The sequence below is a fragment of the Heptranchias perlo genome, chromosome 27 (assembly GCF_035084215.1).
Source record: "Heptranchias perlo isolate sHepPer1 chromosome 27, sHepPer1.hap1, whole genome shotgun sequence".
Classification (NCBI taxonomy): domain Eukaryota; kingdom Metazoa; phylum Chordata; class Chondrichthyes; order Hexanchiformes; family Hexanchidae; genus Heptranchias; species Heptranchias perlo.
This window is the reverse complement of record NC_090351.1, coordinates 8,346,168-8,371,578: the sequence shown is the minus strand read 5'-3', so window position 1 is coordinate 8,371,578 and position 25,411 is coordinate 8,346,168. Positions and strand designations below refer to the sequence as shown.

The following is a 25,411-nucleotide window of genomic DNA, read 5'->3' as shown; positions in this document are numbered from 1 at the left end:
GTCTCCTTTCCCCATTACCTGCAGTATTACTTTGCACTCTCCAGCTCCTGTCCTTTCCCCATTACCTGCAGTATTACTTTGTACTCTCCAGCCCCTGTCTCCTTTCCCCATTACCTGCAGTATTACTTTGTACTCTCCAGCCCCTGTCTCCTTTCTCCAGTACCTGCAGTATTACTTTGCACTCTCCAGCTCCTGTCCTTTCCCCATTACCTGCAGTATCACTTTGTACTCTCCAGCCCCTGTCTCCTTTCCCCATTACCTGCAGTATTACTTTGTACCCTCCAGCTCCTGTCTCCTTTCCCCATTACCTGCAGTATTACTTTGTACTCTCCAGCCCCTGTCTCCTTTCCCCATTACCTGCAGTATTACTTTGTACCCTCCAGCTCCTGTCTCCTTTCCCCATTACCTGCAGTATTACTTTGCACTCTCCAGCCCCTGTCTCCTTTCTCCATTACCTGCAGTATTACTTTGCACTCTCCAGCCCCTGTCTCCTTTCTCCATTACCTGCAGTATTACTTTGTACCCTCCAGCTCCTGTCTCCTTTCCCCATTACCTGCAGTATTACTTTGTACTCTCCAGCCCCTGTCTCCTTTCCCCATTACCTGCAGTATTACTTTGTACCCTCCAGCTCCTGTCTCCTTTCCCCATTACCTGCAGTATTACTTTGCACTCTCCAGCCCCTGTCTCCTTTCTCCATTACCTGCAGTATCACTTTGTACTCTCCAGCCCCTGTCTCCTTTCCCCATTACCTGCAGTATTACTTTGTACCCTCCAGCTCCTGTCTCCTTTCCCCATTACCTGCAGTATTACTTTGCACTCTCCAGCCCCTGTCTCCTTTCCCCATTACCTGCAGTATTACTTTGTACCCTCCAGCTCCTGTCTCCTTTCCCCATTACCTGCAGTATTACTTTGTACCCTCCAGCTCCTGTCTCCTTTCCCCATTACCTGCAGTATTACTTTGTACTCTCCAGCTCCTGTCTCCTTTCTCCATTACCTGCAGTATTACTTTGCACTCTCCAGCTCCTGTCCTTTCCCCATTACCTGCAGTATCACTTTGTACTCTCCAGCTCCTGTCCTTTCCCCATTACCTGCAGTATCACTTTGTACTCTCCAGCTCCTGTCCTTTCCCCATTACCTGCAGTATCACTTTGTACTCTCCAGCTCCTGTCCTTTCCCCATTACCTGCAGTATCACTTTGTACTCTCCAGCTCCTGTCTCCTTTCCCCATTACCTGCAGTATTACTTTGTACTCTCCAGCTCCTGTCTCCTTTCTCCATTACCTGCAGTATTACTTTGCACTCTCCAGCTCCTGTCTCCTTTCTCCATTACCTGCAGTATTACTTTGCACTCTCCAGCTCCTGTCTCCTTTCTCCATTACCTGCAGTATTACTTTGCACTCTCCAGCTCCTGTCTCCTTTCTCCATTACCTGCAGTATTACTTTGCACTCTCCAGCTCCTGTCTCCTTTCTCCATTACCTGCAGTATTACTTTGTACTCTCCAGCTCCTGTCTCCTTTCTCCATTACCTGCAGTATCACTTTGTACTCTCCAGCTCCTGTCTCCTTTCCCCATTACCTGCAGTATTACTTTGCACTCTCCAGCTCCTGTCCTTTCCCCATTACCTGCAGTATCACTTTGTACTCTCCAGCTCCTGTCCTTTCCCCATTACCTGCAGTATTACTTTGTACTCTCCAGCTCCTGTCTCCTTTCCCCATTACCTGCAGTATTACTTTGTACTCTCCAGCTCCTGTCTCCTTTCTCCATTACCTGCAGTATTACTTTGCACTCTCCAGCTCCTGTCTCCTTTCTCCATTACCTGCAGTATTACTTTGCACTCTCCAGCCCCTGTCTCCTTTCTCCATTACCTGCAGTATTACTTTGCACTCTCCAGCTCCTGTCTCCTTTCTCCATTACCTGCAGTATTACTTTGTACTCTCCAGCTCCTGTCTCCTTTCTCCATTACCTGCAGTATCACTTTGCATCCCTCCAGCTCCTGTCTCCTTTCTCCATTACCTGCAGTATTACTTTGCACTCTCCAGCTCCTGTCTCCTTTCCCCATTACCTGCAGTATTACTTTGCACTCTCCAGCTCCTGTCTCCTTTCCCCATTACCTGCAGTATTACTTTGCACTCTCCAGCTCCTGTCTCCTTTCCCCATTACCTGCAGTATTACTTTGCACTCTCCAGCCCCTGTCTCCTTTCTCCATTACCTGCAGTATTACTTTGCACTCTCCAGCTCCTGTCTCCTTTCTCCATTACCTGCAGTATTACTTTGCACTCTCCAGCTCCTGTCCTTTCCCCATTACCTGCAGTATCACTTTGTACTCTCCAGCTCCTGTCTCCTTTCCCCATTACCTGCAGTATTACTTTGTACTCTCCAGCTCCTGTCTCCTTTCCCCATTACCTGCAGTATTACTTTGCACTCTCCAGCTCCTGTCTCCTTTCTCCATTACCTGCAGTATCACTTTGCACTCTCCAGCTCCTGTCTCCTTTCTCCATTACCTGCAGTATTACTTTGCATCCCTCCAGCTCCTGTCTCCTTTCTCCATTACCTGCAGTATTACTTTGTACTCTCCAGCTCCTGTCTCCTTTCTCCATTACCTGCAGTATCACTTTGCACTCTCCAGCCCCTGTCTCCTTTCTCCATTACCTGCAGTATTACTTTGTACTCTCCAGCTCCTGTCTCCTTTCTCCATTACCTGCAGTATTACTTTGCACTCTCCAGCTCCTGTCCTTTCCCCATTACCTGCAGTATTACTTTGTACTCTCCAGCCCCTGTCTCCTTTCTCCATTACCTGCAGTATTACTTTGTACCCTCCAGCTCCTGTCTCCTTTCTCCATTACCTGCAGTATTACTTTGCACTCTCCAGCTCCTGTCTCCTTTCTCCATTACCTGCAGTATTACTTTGCACTCTCCAGCTCCTGTCTCCTTTCTCCCATTACCTGCAGTATTACTTTGCACTCTCCAGCTCCTGTCTCCTTTCTCCCATTACCTGCAGTATTACTTTGCACTCTCCAGCTCCTGTCTCCTTTCCCCATTACCTGCAGTATTACTTTGCACTCTCCAGCTCCTGTCTCCTTTCTCCATTACCTGCAGTATTACTTTGCACTCTCCAGCTCCTGTCTCCTTTCCCCATTACCTGCAGTATTACTTTGCACCCTCCAGCTCCTGTCTCCTTTCTCCATTACCTGCAGTATTACTTTGCACTCTCCAGCTCCTGTCTCCTTTCTCCATTACCTGCAGTATTACTTTGCACTCTCCAGCTCCTGTCTCCTTTCCCCATTACCTGCAGTATTACTTTGCACTCTCCAGCTCCTGTCTCCTTTCTCCATTACCTGCAGTATTACTTTGCACTCTCCAGCTCCTGTCTCCTTTCTCCATTACCTGCAGTATCACTTTGCATCCCTCCAGCTCATTCTGGATGTTTTCCTCGGCCACAATGCAGGCTCGTTCCTCTACTTGGAGCCTTTTCTTCAAAGTGAACATGTCAGATTTGAACGCCAGAGACAGGTGTATGAAGGCAGACTTGGGGAAAAAAGAGAATTCTGCAGAGTCAGAAAAAGTTTCCTCAATCTGTATCACTGTGGCCATCCTGCTTACATTAAGGTTAGAATTCTCACTCTCATGGGGCTGATGTAATGTGCAACAGCTCAGAGCATCAGCGTACAGTACATCAGCGTGGGGTGGAAGTGACTGTTCTTCCTTGATTCCCCAACCCTCAGAGAGTTTCTGATGTCAGTGGAGAGGCACTGAGCTAAAACCAGCCATTTTCCCAGTGAAAGAAAGACCTTGCATTTTTATAGCGCCTTTCATGACCTCAGTACTTTTGAGATGTAGTCACTGTTGTAATGTAGGAAACATGGCAGCCAATATGCGCACAGCAAGGTCCCACAAACAGCAACGTGATAATGACCAGATAATCTGGTTGAGGGATAAATATTGGCCAGGACACTGGGGAGAACTCCCCTGCTCTTCTTTGAATAAAGCCCTGGGACCTCTTACGTCCACATCTCTTGCCTGCTGGGAATGTATATCTCAGGTTTCCCGTGACTTTCTATCCACTTAATTAACACTTCACTGCAGAGTCTACATGTTAACTATTTTGCTCTGGTAGTTACAACAACAACTTGCATTTATATAGTGCCTTTAACGTTAAAAAAAAGACATCGCAGGAAGTCAGAAATAGAAACAGATTGGGGAATGGACAATGTGCCATGGAGGGAGAGGTTAGGTAAGGGTGGTCAAAAAGAGTTTGAGAAAGTTTTTTTAAGGTTTTCCTAAGGAAAGAGTAGGGCCTATTAGAGACCAAAAGGGTAACCTATGTGTGGAGACGGAAGATGTTGGTATGGTTCTTAATGAATACTTTGCGGTCTGTCTTCACAAAAGAGGAGGACGATGCAGAGATTATAGTTAAGGAGGAGGAGTGTGAAATATTGGATGGGATAAACATAGTGAGGGAGGAAGTATTAAGGGGTTTAGCATCTTTGAAATTAGATAAATCACCAAGCCCGGATGAAATGTATCCCAGGTTGTTAAGAGAAGCAAAGCAGAAAATAATGGAGGCTCTGACCGTCATTTTCCGATCCTCTCTGGCTACAGGCGTGGTGCCGGAGGACTGGAGGACTGTTAACATTGTATCGTTGTTTAAAGAGGGAGAAAGGGATAGACAGAGTAATTACAGGCCAGTCAGCCTAACCTTGGGCAAATTATTGGAAACAATTCTGAGGGGCAACATTTAGAAAGTTATGGATAATCAAGGACAGTCAGCATGGATTTGTTAAGGGAAGGTCATGTCTCACCTACTTGAATTAATTTTTTGAGGAGGTAACGAAGAGGGTCGATGAGGGTAGCGCATTTGATGTAGTCTACATGGGTTTTAGCAAGACGTTTGACAAGGTCCCACATGGCAGGCTGGTCAGAAAAGTGAAAGCCCATGGAATCCAAGGGAAAGTGGTAAGTTGGATCCAAAATTGGCTCAGTGGCAGAAAGCAAAGGGCAATGGTCGACAGGTGTTTCCAGTGGGATTCCGCAGGGCTCAGTGCTAGGTCCTCTGCTTTTTGTGATATATATCAATGATTTAGACTTAAATGTAGGGGGTATGATTAAGAAGTTTGCAGATGATACAAAAATTGACCGTGTGGTTGATAGTGAGGAGGAAAACTGTAGACTGCAGAAAGGTATCAATGGACTGGTCAGGTGGGCAAAAAGGTGGCAAATGGAATTCAATCCAGAGAAGAGTGAGGTAATGCATTTGGGGAGAGCAAACAAGGCAAGGGAATACACAATAAATGGGAGGATACTGAGAGGTGTAGAGGAACAGAAGGACTTGGAGTGCATGTCCACAGATCCCTGAAGGTGGCAGGGCAGGTAGATAAGGTGGTTAAGAAGGCATACAGGATACTTTTCTTTATTAGCCGAGGTATAGAATATAAGAGCAGGGAGGTTATGCTTGAACTGTATAAAACACTAGTTAGGCCATTCTTGAGTACTGCGTACAGTTCTGGTCACCACATTACAGGAAAGATGTGATTGCACTAGAGAGGGTACAAAAATGTACGAAGATATTGCCAGGGCTGGAGAATTTTAGGTATGAGGAAAGATTGGATGGGCTGGGGTTGTTTTCTTTGGAACAGAGGAGACTGAGTGGAGATTTAATTGAGGTGTATAAAATTATGACGGACCTAAACAGTGTGGATATGAAGGACCTATTTCCCTTAGCAGAGAGGTCAATAACCAGGGGGCATAGATTTAAAGTAATTGGTAGAAGAATTAGAGGAATTTTTTTTTCACCCAGAGGATGGTGGGGGTCTGGAACTCACTGCTTGAAAGGGTGGTACAGGCAGAAACCCTCATCGCATTTAAAGGGTGCTCAGCTGTGCACTTGAAGTGCCGTAACCTACAAGGCTATGGTCCAAGGGCAGGAAAGTGGGATTAGGCTGGATAGCTCTTTTTCGGCTGGCACGGATTCAGTGGGCTGAATGGCCTCCTTCTGTGCCGTAAATTTCTATGATTCTTGAGAGTTGAAGAGGGGGAGGGGTTTAGGGAGGGATTTCCAGAGCGTATGGTCAAGGTGGTGCAGAATGTGTCCCTAATGGTGGGGTGAAGAGAGATGAGGATGCAGAGGGCCTAAGGGTGCAGGAGGGGATATAAGGATGGAAGACCATGGGTGAGACCATGGAGGGATTTGAAGATGAGGTCAAGGATTTTGAATGAAGATGTTGGGGGACAGTTACTTGTTAAATATTTTGAAAGCTGGTTTAACTCAATGACTCACCTGATGATTCAGTTAGCAGAGGCAGCATCAAACTGAGCCTTTCAGACCAGAGGTTTCCTAGTCTGTGCTGAGTTGCTGCAACAGTTGGGGCCAATATAATTGGCCTCAGCAATTCTAGGCAAGTGAGGGGGGAGGGGGTGCAGGGAGGGGAGGGGGGAAATCAACCAGAGTTCCCATTGGTGATCGCTATCCATTGACTCCCGCTGGAAGGTATACACGGAGATTAGTTGAGATCAGGATGGAGCTTGAGTAAGTTTCCCTCCACAGTTAAAAATTAACAAAATAAAACAGGACGCTGGACTTACCTCTACTTCTTTCTCAGTGCAGAGTTCTCTGGAAAATTAAAGGATGCATTATTTACTAAACATACACGTGTGCTGCCTGTCTCTGTGGAGACAAATTACAATTACAACTGATGTAAATGCACTGGGATGGTTTCCATGAGGTCTCAAGAGAGCAGTTATGGGGGTTTGGATAGCGCAGCAGGCTTAGCATGCTGCCCTTTCCAATAGGACCCGTGTTTGAATCCAGCCCAGACTGAGGGAGCAAACATCCCCTTTCACTGCTGGCTGATTTTGGGCAGTCTCAACATAATTCCAAGTCGACCCAGGCCCTCAGTGCAGAACTGCCCAAATTCAACACCAATTGGCACTAAACTGGCCATCGAGCTCAGCGAGGCCACAGGTGGGTGATGTTCAAAATGGGAAATGTCCCATCAGTACAGCTCTCCTGAAATTGGGGAAGAGTAAAGAAAGGAAAAAGAAAGAACTTGTATTTATATAGCGCCTTTCACAACCTCAGGATGTCCCAAAGTGCTTTACGGATAATGAAGAACTTTTGAAGTCTAGTCACTGTTGCAATGTAGGAAACGCGGCAGCCAATTTGCGCACAGCAAGCTCCCACAAACAGCAATGAAATAAATGATCAGATAATCTGCTTTAGGTGTTGGTTGAGGGATAACTGTTGCCCAGGACACTGAAGGAACGTCCCTGCTCTTCAAAAGACTGCCACGGGATCTTTAATGTCCACCTGAAAAGGCAGGTGGGCCTCGGTTTAACATCTCATCCGAAAGACGGCACCTCCGACAGCGTGGCATTCCCTCAGTAATGGGAGTATCAGCCTGGATTATGTGCTCAAGTCTCTGGAGTGGGACTTCAACACACAACATTCTGACTCGGAGGGGAGAGCGCTACCACTGAGTAGAGGGGGCTTTTCCCTACATGCTATGTCTGACTTAGGAGTGCTCGATGCTGGCGCTAGGTGCCTGAACGGGAGTGTTTCATTCCCACTGCTAACACCCTTACCTCAGTGAACGCACAAACTCAAGGCAGAAGAGTGAATTACAATGCCTAAGATTACTTATCAAGGACTAGGGGAACGGAAGTCAGCAGGCCTTGCAGGAACCTCCATACATTGGCCTGGAGTTTCCTTCACATTTGCGCCCAGATACACATGTATTCGGGGTACAATCCAATCACCTGGCTTAAAAGATTATGGAATTTTGGGAGTAAGCGAGTTAAAAATTGAAAAGCTTCCCTGATTGTAGGTCCTGGCCAATATTTATCCCTCAACTAACATCACTAAAACAGATTATGTCGTCATTATCACATTGCTGTTTGTGGGACCTTCCTGTGTGCAAATTGGCTGCCGCGTTTCCTACATAACAAAAGTGGCTTCAAAAGTACTTAATTGGCTGCAAAGCACTTTGGGATGTCCTGAGGTCGTGAAAGGCGCTATATAAATGCAAATTCTTTCTTTCTTTTCTTAAACATGCTGTGCCGGATGTGCATGAATGATGGTTAAGTGAGTTGAAACTTTAAATTTTAAGACTCAAAGAAGAAGTATATTGGTGTGGGTTTGGTGTTTCCTTGGGCCCTGATTGTTTACGCTGATTTATGCCCATTTGGGCGTATTCTAATGAGATTGGGAGGATACTTGGACATAAATTGGCATCGACACAACGGACGCAGCTTTGGGTGCAATTTCCAGGTTGCGCCCACAGAGGAAACTCGAGGCCATTAACTTTATTGGATGGAATGTCCTCAGGAGCCCACTCCCCTCTGTGCACCAATTCCTAACAGGTGTGTCCCTAGCAGGCGAAGCTTCGAGCTCGGAGTGTGAATTCGTAAAATGGACCCTGTGGTGCCTGATGTAATATCAGTGGTAACAGTGGTTAGAGAATCGTACTTTAACTCTGGGATTTGACCATGGGGGAAGCCCTGTGCAGTGACACAGCAGCCATCACACAACACGCAGTGATGACCTTGCTCGGACGTGCAGCCTCACGCCTGCGGTCACCACACCCGCCAGTCACAGGACAGAGTAAAGTAAGATTGTCAGCCTGGCCTTTCGGTCAGGTCCGCAACCTTCAGGGCCAATCTCAACGCTGACTCCGCGCGTTCCATTGGGAGAAAAGAAACCAACACCCATTCCAGGTTTATCGATTGGCCCAACAGACAGCTGGCTTGGAGGTGAAGGGCACGACCTTTATTGTGTCGGGTTTTCCTTTCTGTTCCGAGCACAGAGGAATGTCACGTATCCAGCTGTTGCACATCGGACTCGGGGACTTAATACACTCAGGAAAACAATGCTGTACATAAATCACACATTATTGAATGGAAAACTCTCCCCCCACAACGCACAGTGTCCAGTGAAGATACAACATGGGGTCATCAATGGCTCAGTCCTGGGGTCATTTTAACTTTGGGCGATAGTGTAAAATGAGTGATATCAGATCAGCCGCCTGTTATACATCTCTCCCGCTTTTCCTTTCTAATGAGGTTGTATTCCGTGGTGTATAAGGGGCAGCTGATCTGATATCACTCGTTCTACACCATTGCCCAAAGTTAAAATTACCCCTACTGTGTTTATCCAGTGAGGAGCTAAATGTCACAGAGCAACAAAGTCCCACGTTTGCTCCGGATCTGTGCTGAAGTTAACTGCTCTCGGCCGGGAAGTTATAGTGGAGCTACAATGGGTAGTAATACTAGAAATGTTACAGACAAGAGCAATACCATATAGTAATACAGTGAAACCTGTACAAATGGACACCCCCAAAAAACGAACACCTGCATAAAACGGACACTCATTGACAGTCCCAAATAACTTACATTGTAACAGATACAAGCCGCACCTTGAAAACACAGACACTCGCAATTTACAAACTATGGACAGCCTTCAATGCACCAAGTCCATTTACAACTTAAAACACCAGACACGTAGTTAAGTGTGAGGTGGCAGGGGTGAAAGTAATGGCTTTTGTGGAATGGAGGTCTCTTTACCCAGGATCCACAGAGGCATAGAAACCGCTCTATCTCTGGGATTGAACGCTTGCACCACCCTGTCCCAGAGATAGAGCGGTTTCTCTGCCGCTATGGATGCTGGGTAAAGAACTCCCCATTCCACAAAAGCCGGGAACTGCCGGCCGGAGGGGTGTTGGGAATCGTGGCCCTGAAATCGTGGGGACTGGGGGCTGAAATTGCAGGGGGAGCCTGAAATCGAGGGGGGCTCAAGAGTTGGGGGGAGCGGGAGACTGGGGAATGGGGGCTCGGTTGGAGAGGGAGACTGGGGAATGGGGGCTGGGGGAGAGGAAGACTGGGGGCTCATGGGGAGGGATGGAGAGACTGGTTTTCCCTTTTCCCCGCCCTCGGTTTCCCTGCTCATGACCTCCTGGTTCTTGGAACTTCTCACACAACAGCAGCTGCAAAACCACAAATAAATGTTCTCAACTACAGGGGACCCAACCTTTATAAGGTAAATCCGATAACATTTATAGAAGTCGTATGATCAGATGTACTGTGATCCTATGTCATGTGATCTGATGTCACGTGATCCAATGTCACATGGTCAGATGTCATATGGGCAGAACATCATGTGATCAAACCTCCAGGAATGCCTCCAACCAAAGTTGGCAAACCTCTACCCATCCCCCAACACTTCAAACATTAGCAGCTGCAGCACGCGGAGGAAGGGGGTCACGGACAGGTCATTAATCCCCCCCTAATTTGGTTGTGATCTCCCAGGCACTCTGGCCCTACAGCAGCCACCTCGCCCTGTGCAGGCTGCTCCAACATAGCAGATCCCTGGATCACGACATCCCTCCCTCAATGGAAAAGGACCACGGAATGGCAATGAACTGGGAAATCCAACAAACAGAAAATGAACTGAAATCACATCCAGAATCCAGGGCTCCAGAATTAGGCACAATCGAAGGTGAGGGCCAAAAGAAGGAACACTGCAGGAGATACAGCCAATCCTGGGATATTTAGCTCATCCGGTTTACTGTACATACAATGACCATTTTGAAAATAAGGACACCTGCAAATAAAGGACTCCTGATGCAAGTCCCTTAAGTGTCCCTAATTTACAGGTTTCACTGTACTAGCAATACTAAGCACAGATGTGATGCAACATAGTAATATAACACTACACACAGGAGCAAAATAATGCAGTAATATTAGTAATGCTACATGCAGCAGTGATACAATATATAGTAATACTAGTAATACTACATACAGTAGAGGTACAATATTGTAATAGTACACACAGGGATAATTACAAGCAAAAGATCTTATTGAGAGTTTCAGATGACGTCAGGACCCCCAGGAGTAACCAGAACCTGAGTTAAGATTCCAGAGCAGGATTATTGTCCTCAGGATCATGTACACTGGCTTCTGCTGCTTACCTATGGAGGCCCAGCCTTTTCAAAATGGAGACCTCATCTGCAGAGTTGTCCAGTAGCTCCTCGGGAGCGCTGTCTATGTGAGTGAAAGCACAGGGTGAAGAAAACACCACTCGTGACGTTAGAGGTGGGATGCTCTTACTTATAATTTACTCCTCAAAATAATAGGGTTCACAGCGTTAAATGTCAGTTGTCAAAGATTTATTAAACCTACAATAATAATTAATATTAACAATAGTTAAACATACACTTAACAGCACTTACGGCAAAGCCTTGCGAGTTTTTAGCCGGAGAATCCAAACACATTAGAGATCCGAGCTCAGTGCACTTGATTGATCAGACTTTAACCAAATTCCAAAGTATCTGTTCTAACACCCACCTTTTGTTCCTTTTTCTTTCCAACCCTTTTAGATGACAAACCATGTGTTTGGGCATTACATTATACAACTCCATAGAAGGTGAATTTTAACAATCTTCTTCCTTATCAATAACTTGAGTTTTAACAAGTTTTTTTTCCATAGACTTGTATAACTCCCCAAAACTCTTTCTCAGGCAAGTGTTTATCTTCACGGCCTCTCCTTATGAATGAACAAAGGGAGTTTTTCTGCCTGTATGTAGTCTCTTCTGCAGAACTTATCAACTAATTAAAACTCGCTGCTTTTAATTAGGTTTATTGTCCCAATTGACCATTATTTTAAGGTCAGTCTTAATTCAACAGTTCAGAGGTCACTGCATTTAAATTGACTTATAACGAGAAATCAATAGCTGTACAACATTAGCAGACTTCAAGACAGTCTGATTAACACGTTCCTTACAATGACCAAACCACAATCAGGGCATAGGACTGAATCAGGGAAAGGGACTATATTAGGGAAAGGAACTGAATCGGGATATGGGACTGAATTGGAGAGTGTATGGGAGGGTTAAGTGCTACTTAATTGGAAAGGGAAGAGTGGCTCTGTATACCGGGATAGGAGTGGGGATTAATCGTCAAACTTAAGAGAACTTAACATTCAACACATCAATTTTAAAACAGCTTAACCAAATCAGATAAAAATCCCCACAATTTTTGCAACATTGCAGTTTGTCAGTAGCCCTGCTATTAGGTTGTTAGTTGATTGTGATCTCCCAGCACTCAGGTTCCCCTGCAGTCCCAGGACTTGCAGGCCCCTAAGATTGCCTCACATGGTTGCAGAGCTGCCTATCTGCCCCTAGTGGTCATACAGTAGAAAGACCGGTGATAGTAACAAAGAAAATCGGCTGGTATGATACAAATAGGAGAAAGGAGAAGGAGGTCAGGGGTAACCAAACACTGTCGAGCACTTACCTTCTCCACTCTCATCACTGTCCTCTACTTGTTCATCTACAGATGTCGTGGAATTACATTGGACGTTGTGATTTGCTGGGGTTAGGTCAGAGTCCTGGAATAGTTAACAGGAACACGTCACTCTTTACATGATGTTGTCTCCAGTGAGACTCCAGGGTAGGTTTTCAATTTGCCGCCCAGGCATTAAACTTCCTTTGCAGATCGACTGCCCCATTATAGAAAGTGCCCAATTCCATTTCCATTGATTGATAATGCCCCGTTTTATGCCCAGGCAGCATGTTGAAAATCTACTCCCCTGTCCCTTCACGGTTATGTATATCGTGTAGGATCCACATTTACAGCCTTCGAAACAGACATGCTCCCAGAGTTGTATTCTAAACTTGTACACCAATGACACCAATATTACTACTTGTCGCCTGCCTCCCCATCATCTGTGGCCCTCAGCACCAACACACAGATCCATGCATGCCTGAGCATCCAAGCTAGATTCAGTGCCTCTCCTTTACTTGGTCACCAGCAAAAGAAGGCGAGAGAATGTGATTAGGAGGCAGGGTTCTCCCAGTCCCCACACAGCAAATGAAAGGATCCTATTAAAACAGTACTGTTTAATAGAACTAATGGTCCCAGTTCTTTTCTCTCTCACTCTTTCTCTGGGTACGTCCCTGGCCCTCTACTTGCCAACTACCCACAGTGAGACTATCAAAATCAGGAACTCACAGAGCGGCAGATCGCAGACGCAGACCTACATCTCATTGCTCTGTGTGCTGCAGCCCTGGGCAAGACGTTGATTGGGGGACCCTGACAAAAATCTAGTAACCACTGCTGTGTAAGGATGATCCTGTACATTACTAGTGCCGAACGTACAGAGGATACTGCATGGGTGGGATGTAATAGAACTGAAGGGTTCTGAACCTGCTCCAAGATGCAAGAGTGAAACTCAAGCAGTTTGTAGGCCATCTGGATTTCTGCCTTGTAATCCTCTTTGACCTCTAGGGTAAGGTCATTATACAACCTTATATGGAGCATTCTGACCTTTAGAAGAATGGAGGTATATGAGCTGTTAAGCAGTATAGAAATGGTTAATGCAGAGCAGTTCTTCAAATTATATCATAAAAGTAGGAAATGTGAGCTCAGGTTCAAACTGGCGAAAGGTAAATTTATGATGAATGTCAGGAAGACCTTGTCACAAAGAGTGATCAACAAATGGAATGGACTTCCAGATAGGACAGTGGAGGCAAACATCCTGCAGTTTAAGGGCAAGTTGAATGCTGTGATGGGGGGGTCGCAAGGGTTTTCTAGATGGATGACCTAAGCTAGGCCGAATGGCCTCCCTGATCTTACGATCTGTTGGTTGATATTTCTGGCTAGCCCAGGAAGGGTATCTGTTGAAAATGAACATTGGGACCTGGGAGCATTTGATGTTGACTGACACCATAAGTATCAGCATGTTACATTCCCAACACTGACATTCCTCATCTTGAGGAGCAATAGATGTCAACCGTGGCTCAGTGGTAGCCAGAGGTCAGAAGGTCATGGGTTCAAGCCCCCACTACAGAGACTTGAGTATATAATCCAGGCTGACACTTCAGTGCAGTTGTGAGGGAGTGCTGCACTGTCGGAGGTTCCTTCTTTCAGATGAGATGTTAAACTGAGGTCGTCTCTGTCTTCTCAGGTGGACGTAAAAGATCCCACGGCATTATTTGAAGAAGAGCAGGGGATTTCTCCTGGTGTCCTGGCCAACATTTATCCCTCAACCAACACCACTAAAGCAGATGAACTGGTCATTTATTTTATTGTTGTCTGTGGGATCTCGCTGTATTTAAAATGGTTGCAACATATTCCTACATTACAACAGTGAAGACACTTTAAAAGTACGTCATTGGCGGTAAAGCACTTTGGGATGTCCTGGGGTCATGAAAGGCGCTATATAAATACAAGTTCTTTCTTCCTTAACAGAAACAAAATCACAAGAAGTTTTAGAAGAAAGTGTTGTTTCTATCATTGTTTTACATGTTGTGGCGATGCCGGTGATGGACTGGGGTTGACAATTGTAAACAATTTTACAACACCAAGTTATAGTCCAACGATTTTATTTGAAATTTACAAGCTTTCGGAGGCTTCCTCCTTCCTCAGGTAAATGTCAGGAACTCCTCCTGACATTTACCTGAGGAAGGAGGAAGCCTCCGAAAGCTTGTAAATTTCAAATAAAATCGTTGGACTATAACTTGGTGTTGTAAAATTGTTTACAATTGTTTTACATGTCTTCATGGAGTTTGCAAGGGATGTAGGGAAACGTCAGGTTTTCAAATAGTTCCCTGTCGAAACTCCCAATATTTTGGTTTTTACTTATGAGTAACCTCAGAATTATATGTGTGTGTGCACAGAAAGGAGAGGGGGAAGTCTATTAAAGTTTGTATGTAGAGGGCAATGTTTCCCTATGGTTATCTCCTGGGTGGTCAACGGGTGTAGAAAACAGGTTGCTGCTCCTAGCCTTTTGCATGGCCCGGCTGAACTCCTGGCACAGGCCTACCCTCCTGACCAAGCCAGGCATCAGAAAATCAGGCAAGAAACAGGAGAAGGCCTGAGGGCTCTGCAGCTGTGCTCCTCATCAGGGCCTTTTGGCTGCTGCTGGAGAGTGTTGGCCAGAAGACCCCTGGAGAAGGAGTAGCAGTTAAAGAGGAGTCCGTACCTGCCTTCGGGCGGCCCCCAGGACTGAGTAGGGAGGTCCTGGGTAAGAATGAGTTAAGAGAAGGAAACAGTCCAATGAGTCTTGTTTTCGACACAGGATGTAGGGACGAGGAAAAGGGTGCTGGATGGCATATTTGGTCCTTAGAAAGAACAAGGGAGGAAAGCTGAGACAAGTACTGGCCACAATAAAATAGAGTGAGACCAAAAGAGATGGAGAGAGAGAACTTTAAGGCTGAGTTAAGAGAAACATTGGCAATCAGATGTACTTCCTAGCATGTATGCCACTGAACATTTACGACCCCAATAGGTCTTGTGGTTGTATGGGTTTAGTAGCAATGATTGATGACCGGTGTCCTCACAGTGTAATGTTCTCTGATGTCGGAGGGTTGTTTAAAGTGTGAAATGCTTTGTTTGGACGTCGACCCCATCGATCAGAGGCATAGTAAGCACCGGGTGTCTATTACTGTGTTATTCTGACTCAAGCACGCATTGAGTTACTGCAGACTGCTCACTCCACTCAAAGATACAGCCCTTATTTGTACATCTGAAATTCCTGTACATCCTGTTCTACGGATGAAGAAAATGTTTTTAACAAAGCAGTCTGTTGAAACCAATGAGCTAACAACTTTAGGCCCATTAACCGGCCTCTTTCTACAGAAAACCTCTCTATGTACAACACACTTGTGTGTTCGCTACAAGAAGGAGGTAAAATCGTTTTTTTCCAGTAACGGGAAACGGGCTCGTAGCGAACTGAAAGCCCGTTTGACATTGCGCCCGATTTTTGTTTTCCATTGAAGTCTATGGGACGTGGGGTAAACCCGGCTGACCATTCGCCACCAGCCCTGAGACACTGGCAGAGGCCAATTTTACCCCACATGTTTTGTAACTGTATATTTTCAAAAGTCACTCCAATCTCTGCAAGAGAATTAACAAGCCTCTCCCAATCCCTATTCCTGGACCCCAGAATGGGAAGATTGATTAGTCCATCCTCCTCCACCCCCAGTACTCTTAACACCCCTGAGGGTGTTGAGGTTTATCCTTGTGGTGTTGCATGGATAAGAAGAGTCATTGAAACCTGAGGCAAAGTTCAAAGGCACCCCTGGCCGAAAGTTCAATGACATTGTCCAGGGGACAGTTTCCTTTAGGTTTGCATGGAGCTTTGTGTTGGTGAACTAGACAATGCTCCAACATTTAGTTTTGTGACGTGCCTCACAAAATGGCTGCTTCTGTCATTTGACGGTTCTTCCAAAGAATAAATTCCAGGGCTGGTAAGTTCTCAACACATGAAAACAGTGTGAAAAGCAAGCGGTCTGTACCCATGTACCACTCATCAGCAGGGCAACTGATTAGATCCCGAGACAATTTCCGTAAAGTCCTATACCATGCGATTTACAGCCTGAGTACCTCGATTTCGCATAAGAAGTCCCAGAGGCAGTGAAAATTCTGACTTCTGAGTGATAACAAATCACACTTGCCATGCACTGTCAGTATATATCCAAGTTTCATCCTGTCTCAATATACCAAGTACCGTACACACCCAGTCTGTAGACCCACACACTCCTCACTGCCACCACCAGCATACCCATGCGCCATCACCATTCACCTCTTGCGGTGTTTCCTGACGATCGAAGTTCCTCATTTCCATCTGGCCACCTGCAGAAGGACAGAAACAGGAGACATGAGTATAGCCTCAGGTAGTTGATGCTCCTGTCAGTGAGGAAGAAAGAACTTGCATTTATATAGTGCCTTTCACGTCCTCAGCCAATGAAGTAGTTTTGAAGTGTAGTCACTGCTGCAATGTAGGGAAATGCGGCAGCCAAATCCACACAGCAAGGTCCCACAAACAGCAAAGAGATAATGACCAGGTAATCTATTGGTTGAGGGATATATATTGACCAGGACAGCGGGGAGAACGCCCCTGCTCTTGTTTGAATAGTATCAGGGGATCTTTTCCGTCCACCTGAGAGAGTAGATGGGGCCTGGGTCTCATCCAAAAGACGGCACCTCCAACAGTGCAGCACTCCCTCACTACTGCACTGAATTATATGCTCAAGCCTTTGGAATGGGGCTTAAACTCACAACCTTCTGACTCAGAGACGAGAGTGTTACCACTGAGCCCAGGCTGACACCTATACAGAGGAAAGTAAATGCAACTGACACACAGATCTACAGGCACTGATAAAGCAAAGCCCTCCACAATCATAGAATCATAGAAAGGTTACAGTACGGAAGGAGGCGATTCGGCCCATCGAGTCCACGCCGGCTCTATGCAAGAGCAATCCAGCTAGAGCCACTCCCTGCCCTTTCCCCGTAGCCCTGCAAATTTTTTCCTTTCAAGTATTTATCCAGTTCCCTTTTGAAGGCCATGATTGATTCTGCCTCCACCATCCCCTCGGGCAGTGCATTCCAGATCCTAACCACTCGCTGTGTAAAAAAAGTTTTTCCTCATGTCACCTTTGGTTCTTTTGCCAATCACCTTAAATCTATGTCCTCTGGTTCTTGACCCTTCCGCTAATGCGAACAGTTTCTCTCTACCAACTCTGTCTAGACCCTTCATGATTTTGAATACCTCTATCAAATCTCCTTGCAACCATCTCTGTTCAAGGAGAACAACCCCAGCTTCTCCAGTCTATCCACGTAACTGAAGTCCCTCATCCCTGGAATCATTCTAGTAAATCTCTTCTGCACCCTCTCTAAGGCCTTCACATCCTTCCTAAAGTGTGGTGCCCAGAACTGGACCCAATACTCCAGTTGTGGCCGAACCAGTGATTTATAAAGGTTCATCATGACTTCCATACTTTTGTACTCTATGCCTCTATTTATAAAGCCCAGGATCCTGTATGCTTTTTTAACCGCTTTCTCAACCTGCCCTGCCATCCTCAATGATTTGTGCACATATACCCCCAGATCTCTCTGTTCCTGTACCCCTTTTAGAGTTGTGCCCTCTAGTTTATATTGCCTCTCCTCATTCTTCCTACTGAAATGTATCGTTTTGTATTTTTCTGCATTAAATTTCATCTGCCACGTGTCCGCCCATGTCACCAGCCTGTCTATATCCTCTTGAAGTCTATCACTATCCTCCTCACTGTTTACCACACTTCCAAGTTTTGTGTCATCTGCAAATTTTGAAATTCTGCCCTGTACACTCAAGACCAAGTCATTAATATATATCAAGAAAAACAGTGGTCCCAGCACTGACCCCGGGGAACACCACTGTACACCTCCCTCCAATCCAAAAAACAACCGTTCACCACTACTCTCTGTTTCCTGTCTCTTAGCCAATTCTGTATCCATGTTGCTACTGCCTCCTTTATTCCATGGGCCGCAATCTTGATGATAAGCCTACCATGCGGCACTTTATCAAACGCCTTTTGAAAGTCCAAACGCACCACATCAACTACATTGCCCTCATCTACCCTCTCTGTTACCTCTTCATAAAACTCTATCAGGTTAGTTAAACATGATTTGCCTTTAACAAATCCGTGCTGGCTTTCCCTAATCAATCCACACTCGTCCAAATGACTGTTAATTCAGTCCCGGATTATCGTTTCTAAAAGTTTCCCCACCACTGAGGTTAAACTGACTGGCCTGTAGTTGCTGGGTTTATCCTTACACCTTTTTTTGAACAAGGGTGTAACATTTGCAATTCTCTAGTCCTCTGGCACCACTCCTTTATCTATGGATGTCTGGAAGATTATGCCAGTACCTCTGCAATTTCCACCCTTACTTCCCTCAGCAACCTAGAATGCATCCCATCCGGACCGGGTGACTTATCTACTTTAAGTACAGGTAGCCTTTCTAGTACCTCTTCTTTATCAATTTTTAGCCCATCCGGTATCTCATCTATATCTTCCTTTACTGAGACTCTGACAGCATCTTCTTCCTTAGTAAAAACAGATGTAAAGTACTCATTTAGTACCTCAGCCATCCCCTCTGCCTCCATGAGTAGATCTCCTTTATGGTCCCTAATCAGCCCCACCCTCCTCTTACTCCCTGTTTACTGTTTACATGCCTGTAGAAGACATTTGGATTCCCTTTTATGTTGGCCGCCAGTCTATTCTCAAACTCTCACTTTGCCCCTCTTATTTCCGTTTTCACTTCCCCTCTGAACTTTCTTTATTCTGCCTGGTTCTCACTTGTGTCATCAACTTGACATCTATCATACACCCCTTTTTTCCATTTCATCTCACTGTCTATCTCTTTTGTCGTCCAGGGAGCTCTGGCTTTAGTTGCCCTACCTTTCCGCCTCGTGGGAAGGTGCCTAGACTGTACCCGAACCATCTCTTTAAAGGCCGCCCACTATTCAATTACAGTTTTGCCTGCCAATCGTTGATTCAAATTTTCCCGGGCCAAATCTGTTCTCATCCGATTGAAATTGGCCCTCCTCCAATTGAGTATTTTTACTTTAGAGTGGTCTGTGTCCTTTTCCATAGCTATTCTAAACCTTATGAAAGTATGATTGCTGCTCCCTAAATGCTCCCCCACTGACACTTGCTCCACTTGGCCCACCTCATTCCCTAGAACCAAGTCCAGCAATCATGAAATCTTACTGAGTGAGTCTGGCTGAATTATCACTATCCCCAGGAAGCTGATTGAGGCAAATTCGAAGAGGAGAATAAATTTCTCAGTGCTGTTGTCACATCAACTGGAGCTTGTTTTGGCATGAGGTATTATCAGATTTTACATTTTTTGAATTTATTTCAGTTGCTGTCTGCGATTCCTTCAATCAGTTCTGGTCGAAAGGTTGAGGACAGGGATCAGAATGAAAAAAATCATATCACAGCCCTTCTACACATAATCCAATCAACTCAACAAACTCAAAGGGATGTACATAGTGTGGGGAGGGGATCTAAACAGCCCAGTGATGCTTCTGGCACTGAGAATTGAACATGACTAGTTCAGAAAACGCCTATATTGCATATCAAATAGAATTTACAGCACAGAAACAGGCCATTCGGCCCAACCGGTCTATGCCAGTGTTTTTGCTCCACACAAGCCTCCACCCACTCTACTTTAACTCACCCTCATGTTTATCTAGCTTCCCCTTAAATGCATCTATGCTAGTCGCCCCAACTACTCCTTGTAGTAGCAAGTTCCACATTCTAACCACTCTCTGGGTAAAGAAGTTTCTCCTGAATTCCTGACAGGATTTATTAGTGACTATCTTATATTTACGGCCCCATGTTCATTACTGACGCTTTTTGGAATGTGTAAGTAGTGTTGAGCAATTGACATGCTTGTGCCTTGAAATCTCTCTTCTGATTTACCGAAGAACCAGCTTTTAAAACCAGCTTTTCAGCCAACGGAAACCTAGAAGTGGATTTTAACTTGCAGCGGGTTTCGAAATCATGGCGGCGACTTAATTTCCCGCCCACCTGATGCAGAATAAGGCCAGGGTGATATTAGCTGCTGGCCCTCATTAACATGGCACTGGCCGGAACAGATAAGAAGTGGGCCTGAAATGGCTGCTGGACTCAGGTAACTGTGGGGACAGGGGTTCCGGGGGGGGGGGGGGGGAGGGGGAGAGGGGAGGGAGGAGTCTGGGGTGGAGGAGCAACCCTGCCACTCCTGGTCCCACAAAGGAAAGTAAAAAAAACTTACCTTGAATGGCCTCTTCAGCTACCGATCCTCTTCTGACAGGCCTTCCCCCCTCAGGCCAGAGTCAAAATTGTAGTAGGGGCCCAATGACCTTATCGGACCCCGATTAGCGATTTATGGTCGATTTCCTGTCCTTCCACAGCTGGCGAGCTGCAGTGGTTTGCCTGTTTAGCATCCGCTGCTTCCCAGCCACATTCAAATGAGGCCTGAGTTCGAAAATGGGTTGAGCCTCTCAATGCCAGCTTTGGGCAGGTGACATATCTCCCCCGGCAAAGTGCAATTTTTAAATTTTCATTAAAACATATATTTCCACTCTGTAGGATTAATATTGTAGTAATAATAGTGCAGATGTTTGAGTAACTCTTACTGTGTGGCAGTGGGTGAACTGAAAACAAACTAAACTGGTTGGCCCAGGGAGGCAGGAGTTTCCTTGGACCTGTCAGCAGTCTAACGATTAAAAGCTTTCAGTGTGGAACAGTATGGTTCCCAAAGCTCTCCATCACTGGGGGGTTTTCTCGCCTCATGTCTGGGTCTGTTGTAAACTAATTGATAGAGTTTGATTGCTTTGATTAGTCAACAACTCCATTATCATTGTATCACGGGACTAGCAGGATGGTAGAAGCCAAACTACAAGGACCTTGGTCTTTTTCCGTCTAGCAATTCCTACGTCCCTATGACCCAGCACAGGATTACAATTCTGGTTTCTGCAACTCCAAGGTTAGTGATGTACAAACAATGGATGCGCAGACGCAAATCTTTATCACCAAACATTGTAAACTCGCTCCTTGGCCACACTGAGAGAATGAATATATCTTACCAGCGATGAGAGTGGAAGCCGCCGCAGAGATGAGACTTTCCAGCTCCGACTGCTGTTGTTTCAGCTCTTCCTTGCTGCAAAAAAAAGCTACTTTATTCACCTGTGTTAGAACGTTAGAACGTGTGTCAACTCTGCTGTAACTGTACTCTGATCACACATTCACAGTAGTGTCTGGTTAGCTACTGATGGATTTCAAACAGATTCCAGCCTAGGTAATCAGGATTTATTTAGTCCAACTGTAGAGCTGAATAAATCCTTCAAAGCTTTGCTTTCATTCTACTCAGTGGTTATATCAGATTGCGGTAGAACAATGGACAGATGCCAATATCTGACTTTACGATGCACGCAGCTTGGGGAGAGGGAAAGTTGGATGTGGATTGGCATTCTAACGTTCGACCTCTAGAACCACAGTCCAAATCCAGCTCAGACTGATGGGATGAACCGATGCTTTAATATCATGTGATGCCATTGACTATTAAAATGTGAGTGTGTAACTGTCAATGACGTTCCACAGTGTAAATCACCCAACTCGACGTACATTGGCAGGAGTGAGGACCCACCATTCTATCAGCCCCCAGAACTACCTCCTCTTTGCATCCAATTGTCCTCCCGGAGGCCAGTGTCAGAATTCAAATGTAAAAACAGGAGAGTGACTCAGGGATCATTTGGTTGTCCCTCTCCCCTGACTTGCACCAAGTCACAGTGTAACAGCGTCTACTGTCTCCTCTTTCTGCTGGCTGTAATGGTCCTATATGAGAACAATTATGGAAGTCAAAACCCAGTTTCTCGTGGTTATAGGCCCACGGCAGGACTGTTTGAATCTCTGGCCTGACGTGACCAGAAGTACATCAATTCCAAGGCAAGTTGCCTTCTTCAAGCACCAACATAGCACTGTGCAATGAAGGATTCTGGGTTCATTCCCACAATTACTCCCACTCATTGAGTTTCCCATTTCACCGATGTATGAAATGGGAGATATGCGATGCAGACCCTTTCCCACAGGGAAGGCTTGATAATCAATCATCCTGGGCTTCCCTTGTGTGCCTACTACAGGCAGAGCTGCACTGACAACAGCCTGGGGTGCAGAACATCCTCTGGGCTCTGGGAATAGAACATCTATCTATCTATCGATCTATCTTTCTTTCTTTCTTCCTTTCTCTCTTTCTCTCGCGCTCTCCTCCTCCTCCCTCCCTCCTTCCTTTCCTCACTTTCTCGCGCAGGGAACTTATCCCAACCTTGAAGTCCTGCCAAATTCCAACAGTAGGACCATTGCAAACAAGCCACCGTTCCTTCCTTGCTTGCTGTGTCACAACCTGCCCCTATCTGCAGCCGGTCCTGGGCCTGTTGGTACTGTACTGGTTTTAAACCTCAATCTGCATATAGCACTTAAACCCTGTCTCTTCTTCCACCGCTCCTGGTCTGCTGGCTGCTTGTTGCCAGTATGAAACTGCCTGTTCACTCTTTAAAGTGCCCGCAGCACTTATAATTCATTCGTCAAGTCAAAATTGCTCAGCAAATATCTCATGGGCACTATGGGTTTGACTCTCCACAGGACCGAACAGCTACCTCAGATGTGTGAGGGCAGAGCGGAAACTCCTTCTAACCTGAGTAGAACAAAACCTTCCTTCTGTCCGGCTCCAGGCCGCTGCTCATCGATGATGACCTACAAAAGAAAATTGAAGAGTTGAAAGGGGAGGTGAAGAAGATCATGGGTGGCTGATGTCATGAAATAGGCAGGTATAAACTCAACCTTGGCTCAGTGTGAGCACTCTCGCCTCTGAGTCAGACGCTGTGCGTTCAAGCCCCACTTCAGAGATTTGAGCACAAAAACCTAGGCTGACCCTCCAGTGCAGTACTGAGGGAATGCTGCTCTTTTGGAGGTGCCGACTTTCAGACGAGAAGTTAAACTGAGGCCTTGTCTGCCCTCTCAGGTGGACATAAAATATCCCATGGCACTATTTTGAAGAAGAGCAGCGGAGTTCTCCCCATTGTCCTGGCCAATATTTGCCCCTCAACCAACATCACAAAAACAGATTATCTGGTCATTATCACATTGCTGTTTGTGGGGCCTTGCTGTGTGCAAATTGGCTGCCACGTTTCCTACATTACAACAGTGACTACACTTCAAAAGTACTTCATTGGCAGTAAAGTGCTTTGGGACATCGTGAGGTCATGAAAGGCGCTATATAAATGCAAGTTGTTTCTTTCTTTCTCTCAACTGCTGATACAATTCACCTGTACAGTGACTGGAAAGTGTGAAGTGCACTGGTTAGCAACCTGCAGAATGGAGCAGACATGTAAGGATTATTCAGCTGTCCTGGGCTCCCAGTGAGACGTCCTGCTCAACAGGAGGCGGGTCGGAGAATTGCAGTGTGGTAGCCCTGTCTCCCAGCGTGCGAGGCTTCCCGCTGGGAGTGTAGGATCACTGAGCTGGCTCTATAGAGGAAAAGAAATGCTCCGAATCCAAGCTTCTCCCATGGCCACCTCCACTCTTCCAGTCTTTGATCTTAGTTTGCTCCTAGAGTGAGGCTTGAACCCATGACCTTCTGACACCACGGCTAACATGCATTGTTTCAAAAATTATTTAAACCAACATGCTGAACTTTCTGTATAAAAACAGTGTTCCTTTAATCAAGGGGTTCGGGGACATTGTAAATCATGATACTGAAGCTTGACTACTTTCTAACAGTCATGTGAACCCCAGGATTGGATGACTGTCAGCAAATCCCCCCAATGCGATATCTGAACCCCAGGATTGGATCACTGTCCGTGAATCCCCCCAATGCAATATCTGAACCCCAGGATTGGATCACTGTCCGCAAATCCCCCTAATGCAATATCTGAACCCCAGGATTGGATCACTGTCCGCAAATCCCCCCAATGCAATATTTGAACCCCAGGATTGGATTACTGTCCGCGAATCCCCCCAATGCAATATCTGAACCCCAGGATTGGATTACTGTCCGCGAATCCCCCCAATGCAATATCTGAACCCCAGGATTGGATCACTGTCCGCGAATCCCCCCAATGCAATATCTGAACCCCAGGATTGGATCACTGTCCGCGAATCCCCCCAATGCAATATCTGAACCCCAGGATTGGATCACTGTCCGCGAATCCCCCCAATGCTATAACTGAACCCCAGGATTGGATCACTGTCCGCGAATCCCCCCAATGCAATATCTGAACCCCAGGATTGGATTACTGTCAGCGAATCCCCCCAATGCAATATCTGAACCCCAGGATTGGATCACTGTCCGCGAATCCCCCCAATGCAATATCTGAACCCCAGGATTGGATTACTGTCAGCGAATCCCCCCAATGCAATATCTGAACCCCAGGATTGGATCACTGTCAGCAAATCCCCCCAATGCAATATCTGAACCCCAGGATTGGATTACTATCTATGAATCCCCCCAATGCAATATCTGAACCCCAGGATTGGATTTTTTTTTATTCGTTCATGGGATGTGGGCGTCGCTGGCGAGGCCAGCATTTATTGCACATCCCTAATTGCCCTTGAGAAGGTGGTGGTGAGCCGCCTTCTTGAACCGCTGCAGTCCGTGTGGTGACGGTTCTCCCACAGTGCTGTTAGGAAGGGAGTTCCAGGATTTTGACCCAGCGACGATGAAGGAACGGCGATATATTTCCAAGTCGGGATGGATTACTAGGCCTGCTCTTTGTTTTCATCAGTGAGCTCTGGATCTTTGCTCAAATTTGGCTTCTAAATTCCTGGATTTCTCTGCCGTCAAGACTGCGCTACTGCGAGACTCAGCTGCTGTGATTCTGATCTTCTATTCAGTTGCTTAAGTTTTAAGGTAACTTTGTCCAGCTTGCAGCCCATTCCCTACCGCTGCTGTTGTTGAGCTTTATGACTGTCTTACTGGTCTTTCAGCTTTATTTTGCTAGTGTGGTTCCTGGCCAGAAATTCACTCTCCTGGACCGAAGTCCATTTCTCCGCCGCTTCTGCATCTTATGTGATCTCCAACTTTGCCACCGTTTTTCTGCACCTCGATCGATTCTGCAC

The 25,411-nt window shown here is 46.0% G+C and overlaps 1 protein-coding gene across 3 annotated transcripts in view; it reads right to left on the bottom strand.

Moving 5' to 3' along the window:
• Nucleotides 1-25,411, bottom strand: part of si:ch211-163l21.11 (inositol 1,4,5-triphosphate receptor associated 2) — a 79,021-nt gene that overhangs the window by 48,220 nt on the left and 5,390 nt on the right. For all 3 annotated transcript variants that reach the window (XM_068007277.1, XM_068007278.1, XM_068007279.1), the window contains exons 2-8: nucleotides 22,989-23,047; nucleotides 21,385-21,458; nucleotides 16,573-16,622; nucleotides 12,282-12,375; nucleotides 10,958-11,030; nucleotides 6,579-6,606; nucleotides 3,384-3,524 (exon numbers count right to left, since the gene is read on the bottom strand). In XM_068007277.1, the coding sequence (XP_067863378.1) occupies nucleotides 3,384-3,524; nucleotides 6,579-6,606; nucleotides 10,958-11,030; nucleotides 12,282-12,375; nucleotides 16,573-16,622; nucleotides 21,385-21,458; nucleotides 22,989-23,047 (519 nt within the window). The remainder of the gene's footprint in view (nucleotides 1-3,383; nucleotides 3,525-6,578; nucleotides 6,607-10,957; nucleotides 11,031-12,281; nucleotides 12,376-16,572; nucleotides 16,623-21,384; nucleotides 21,459-22,988; nucleotides 23,048-25,411) is intronic.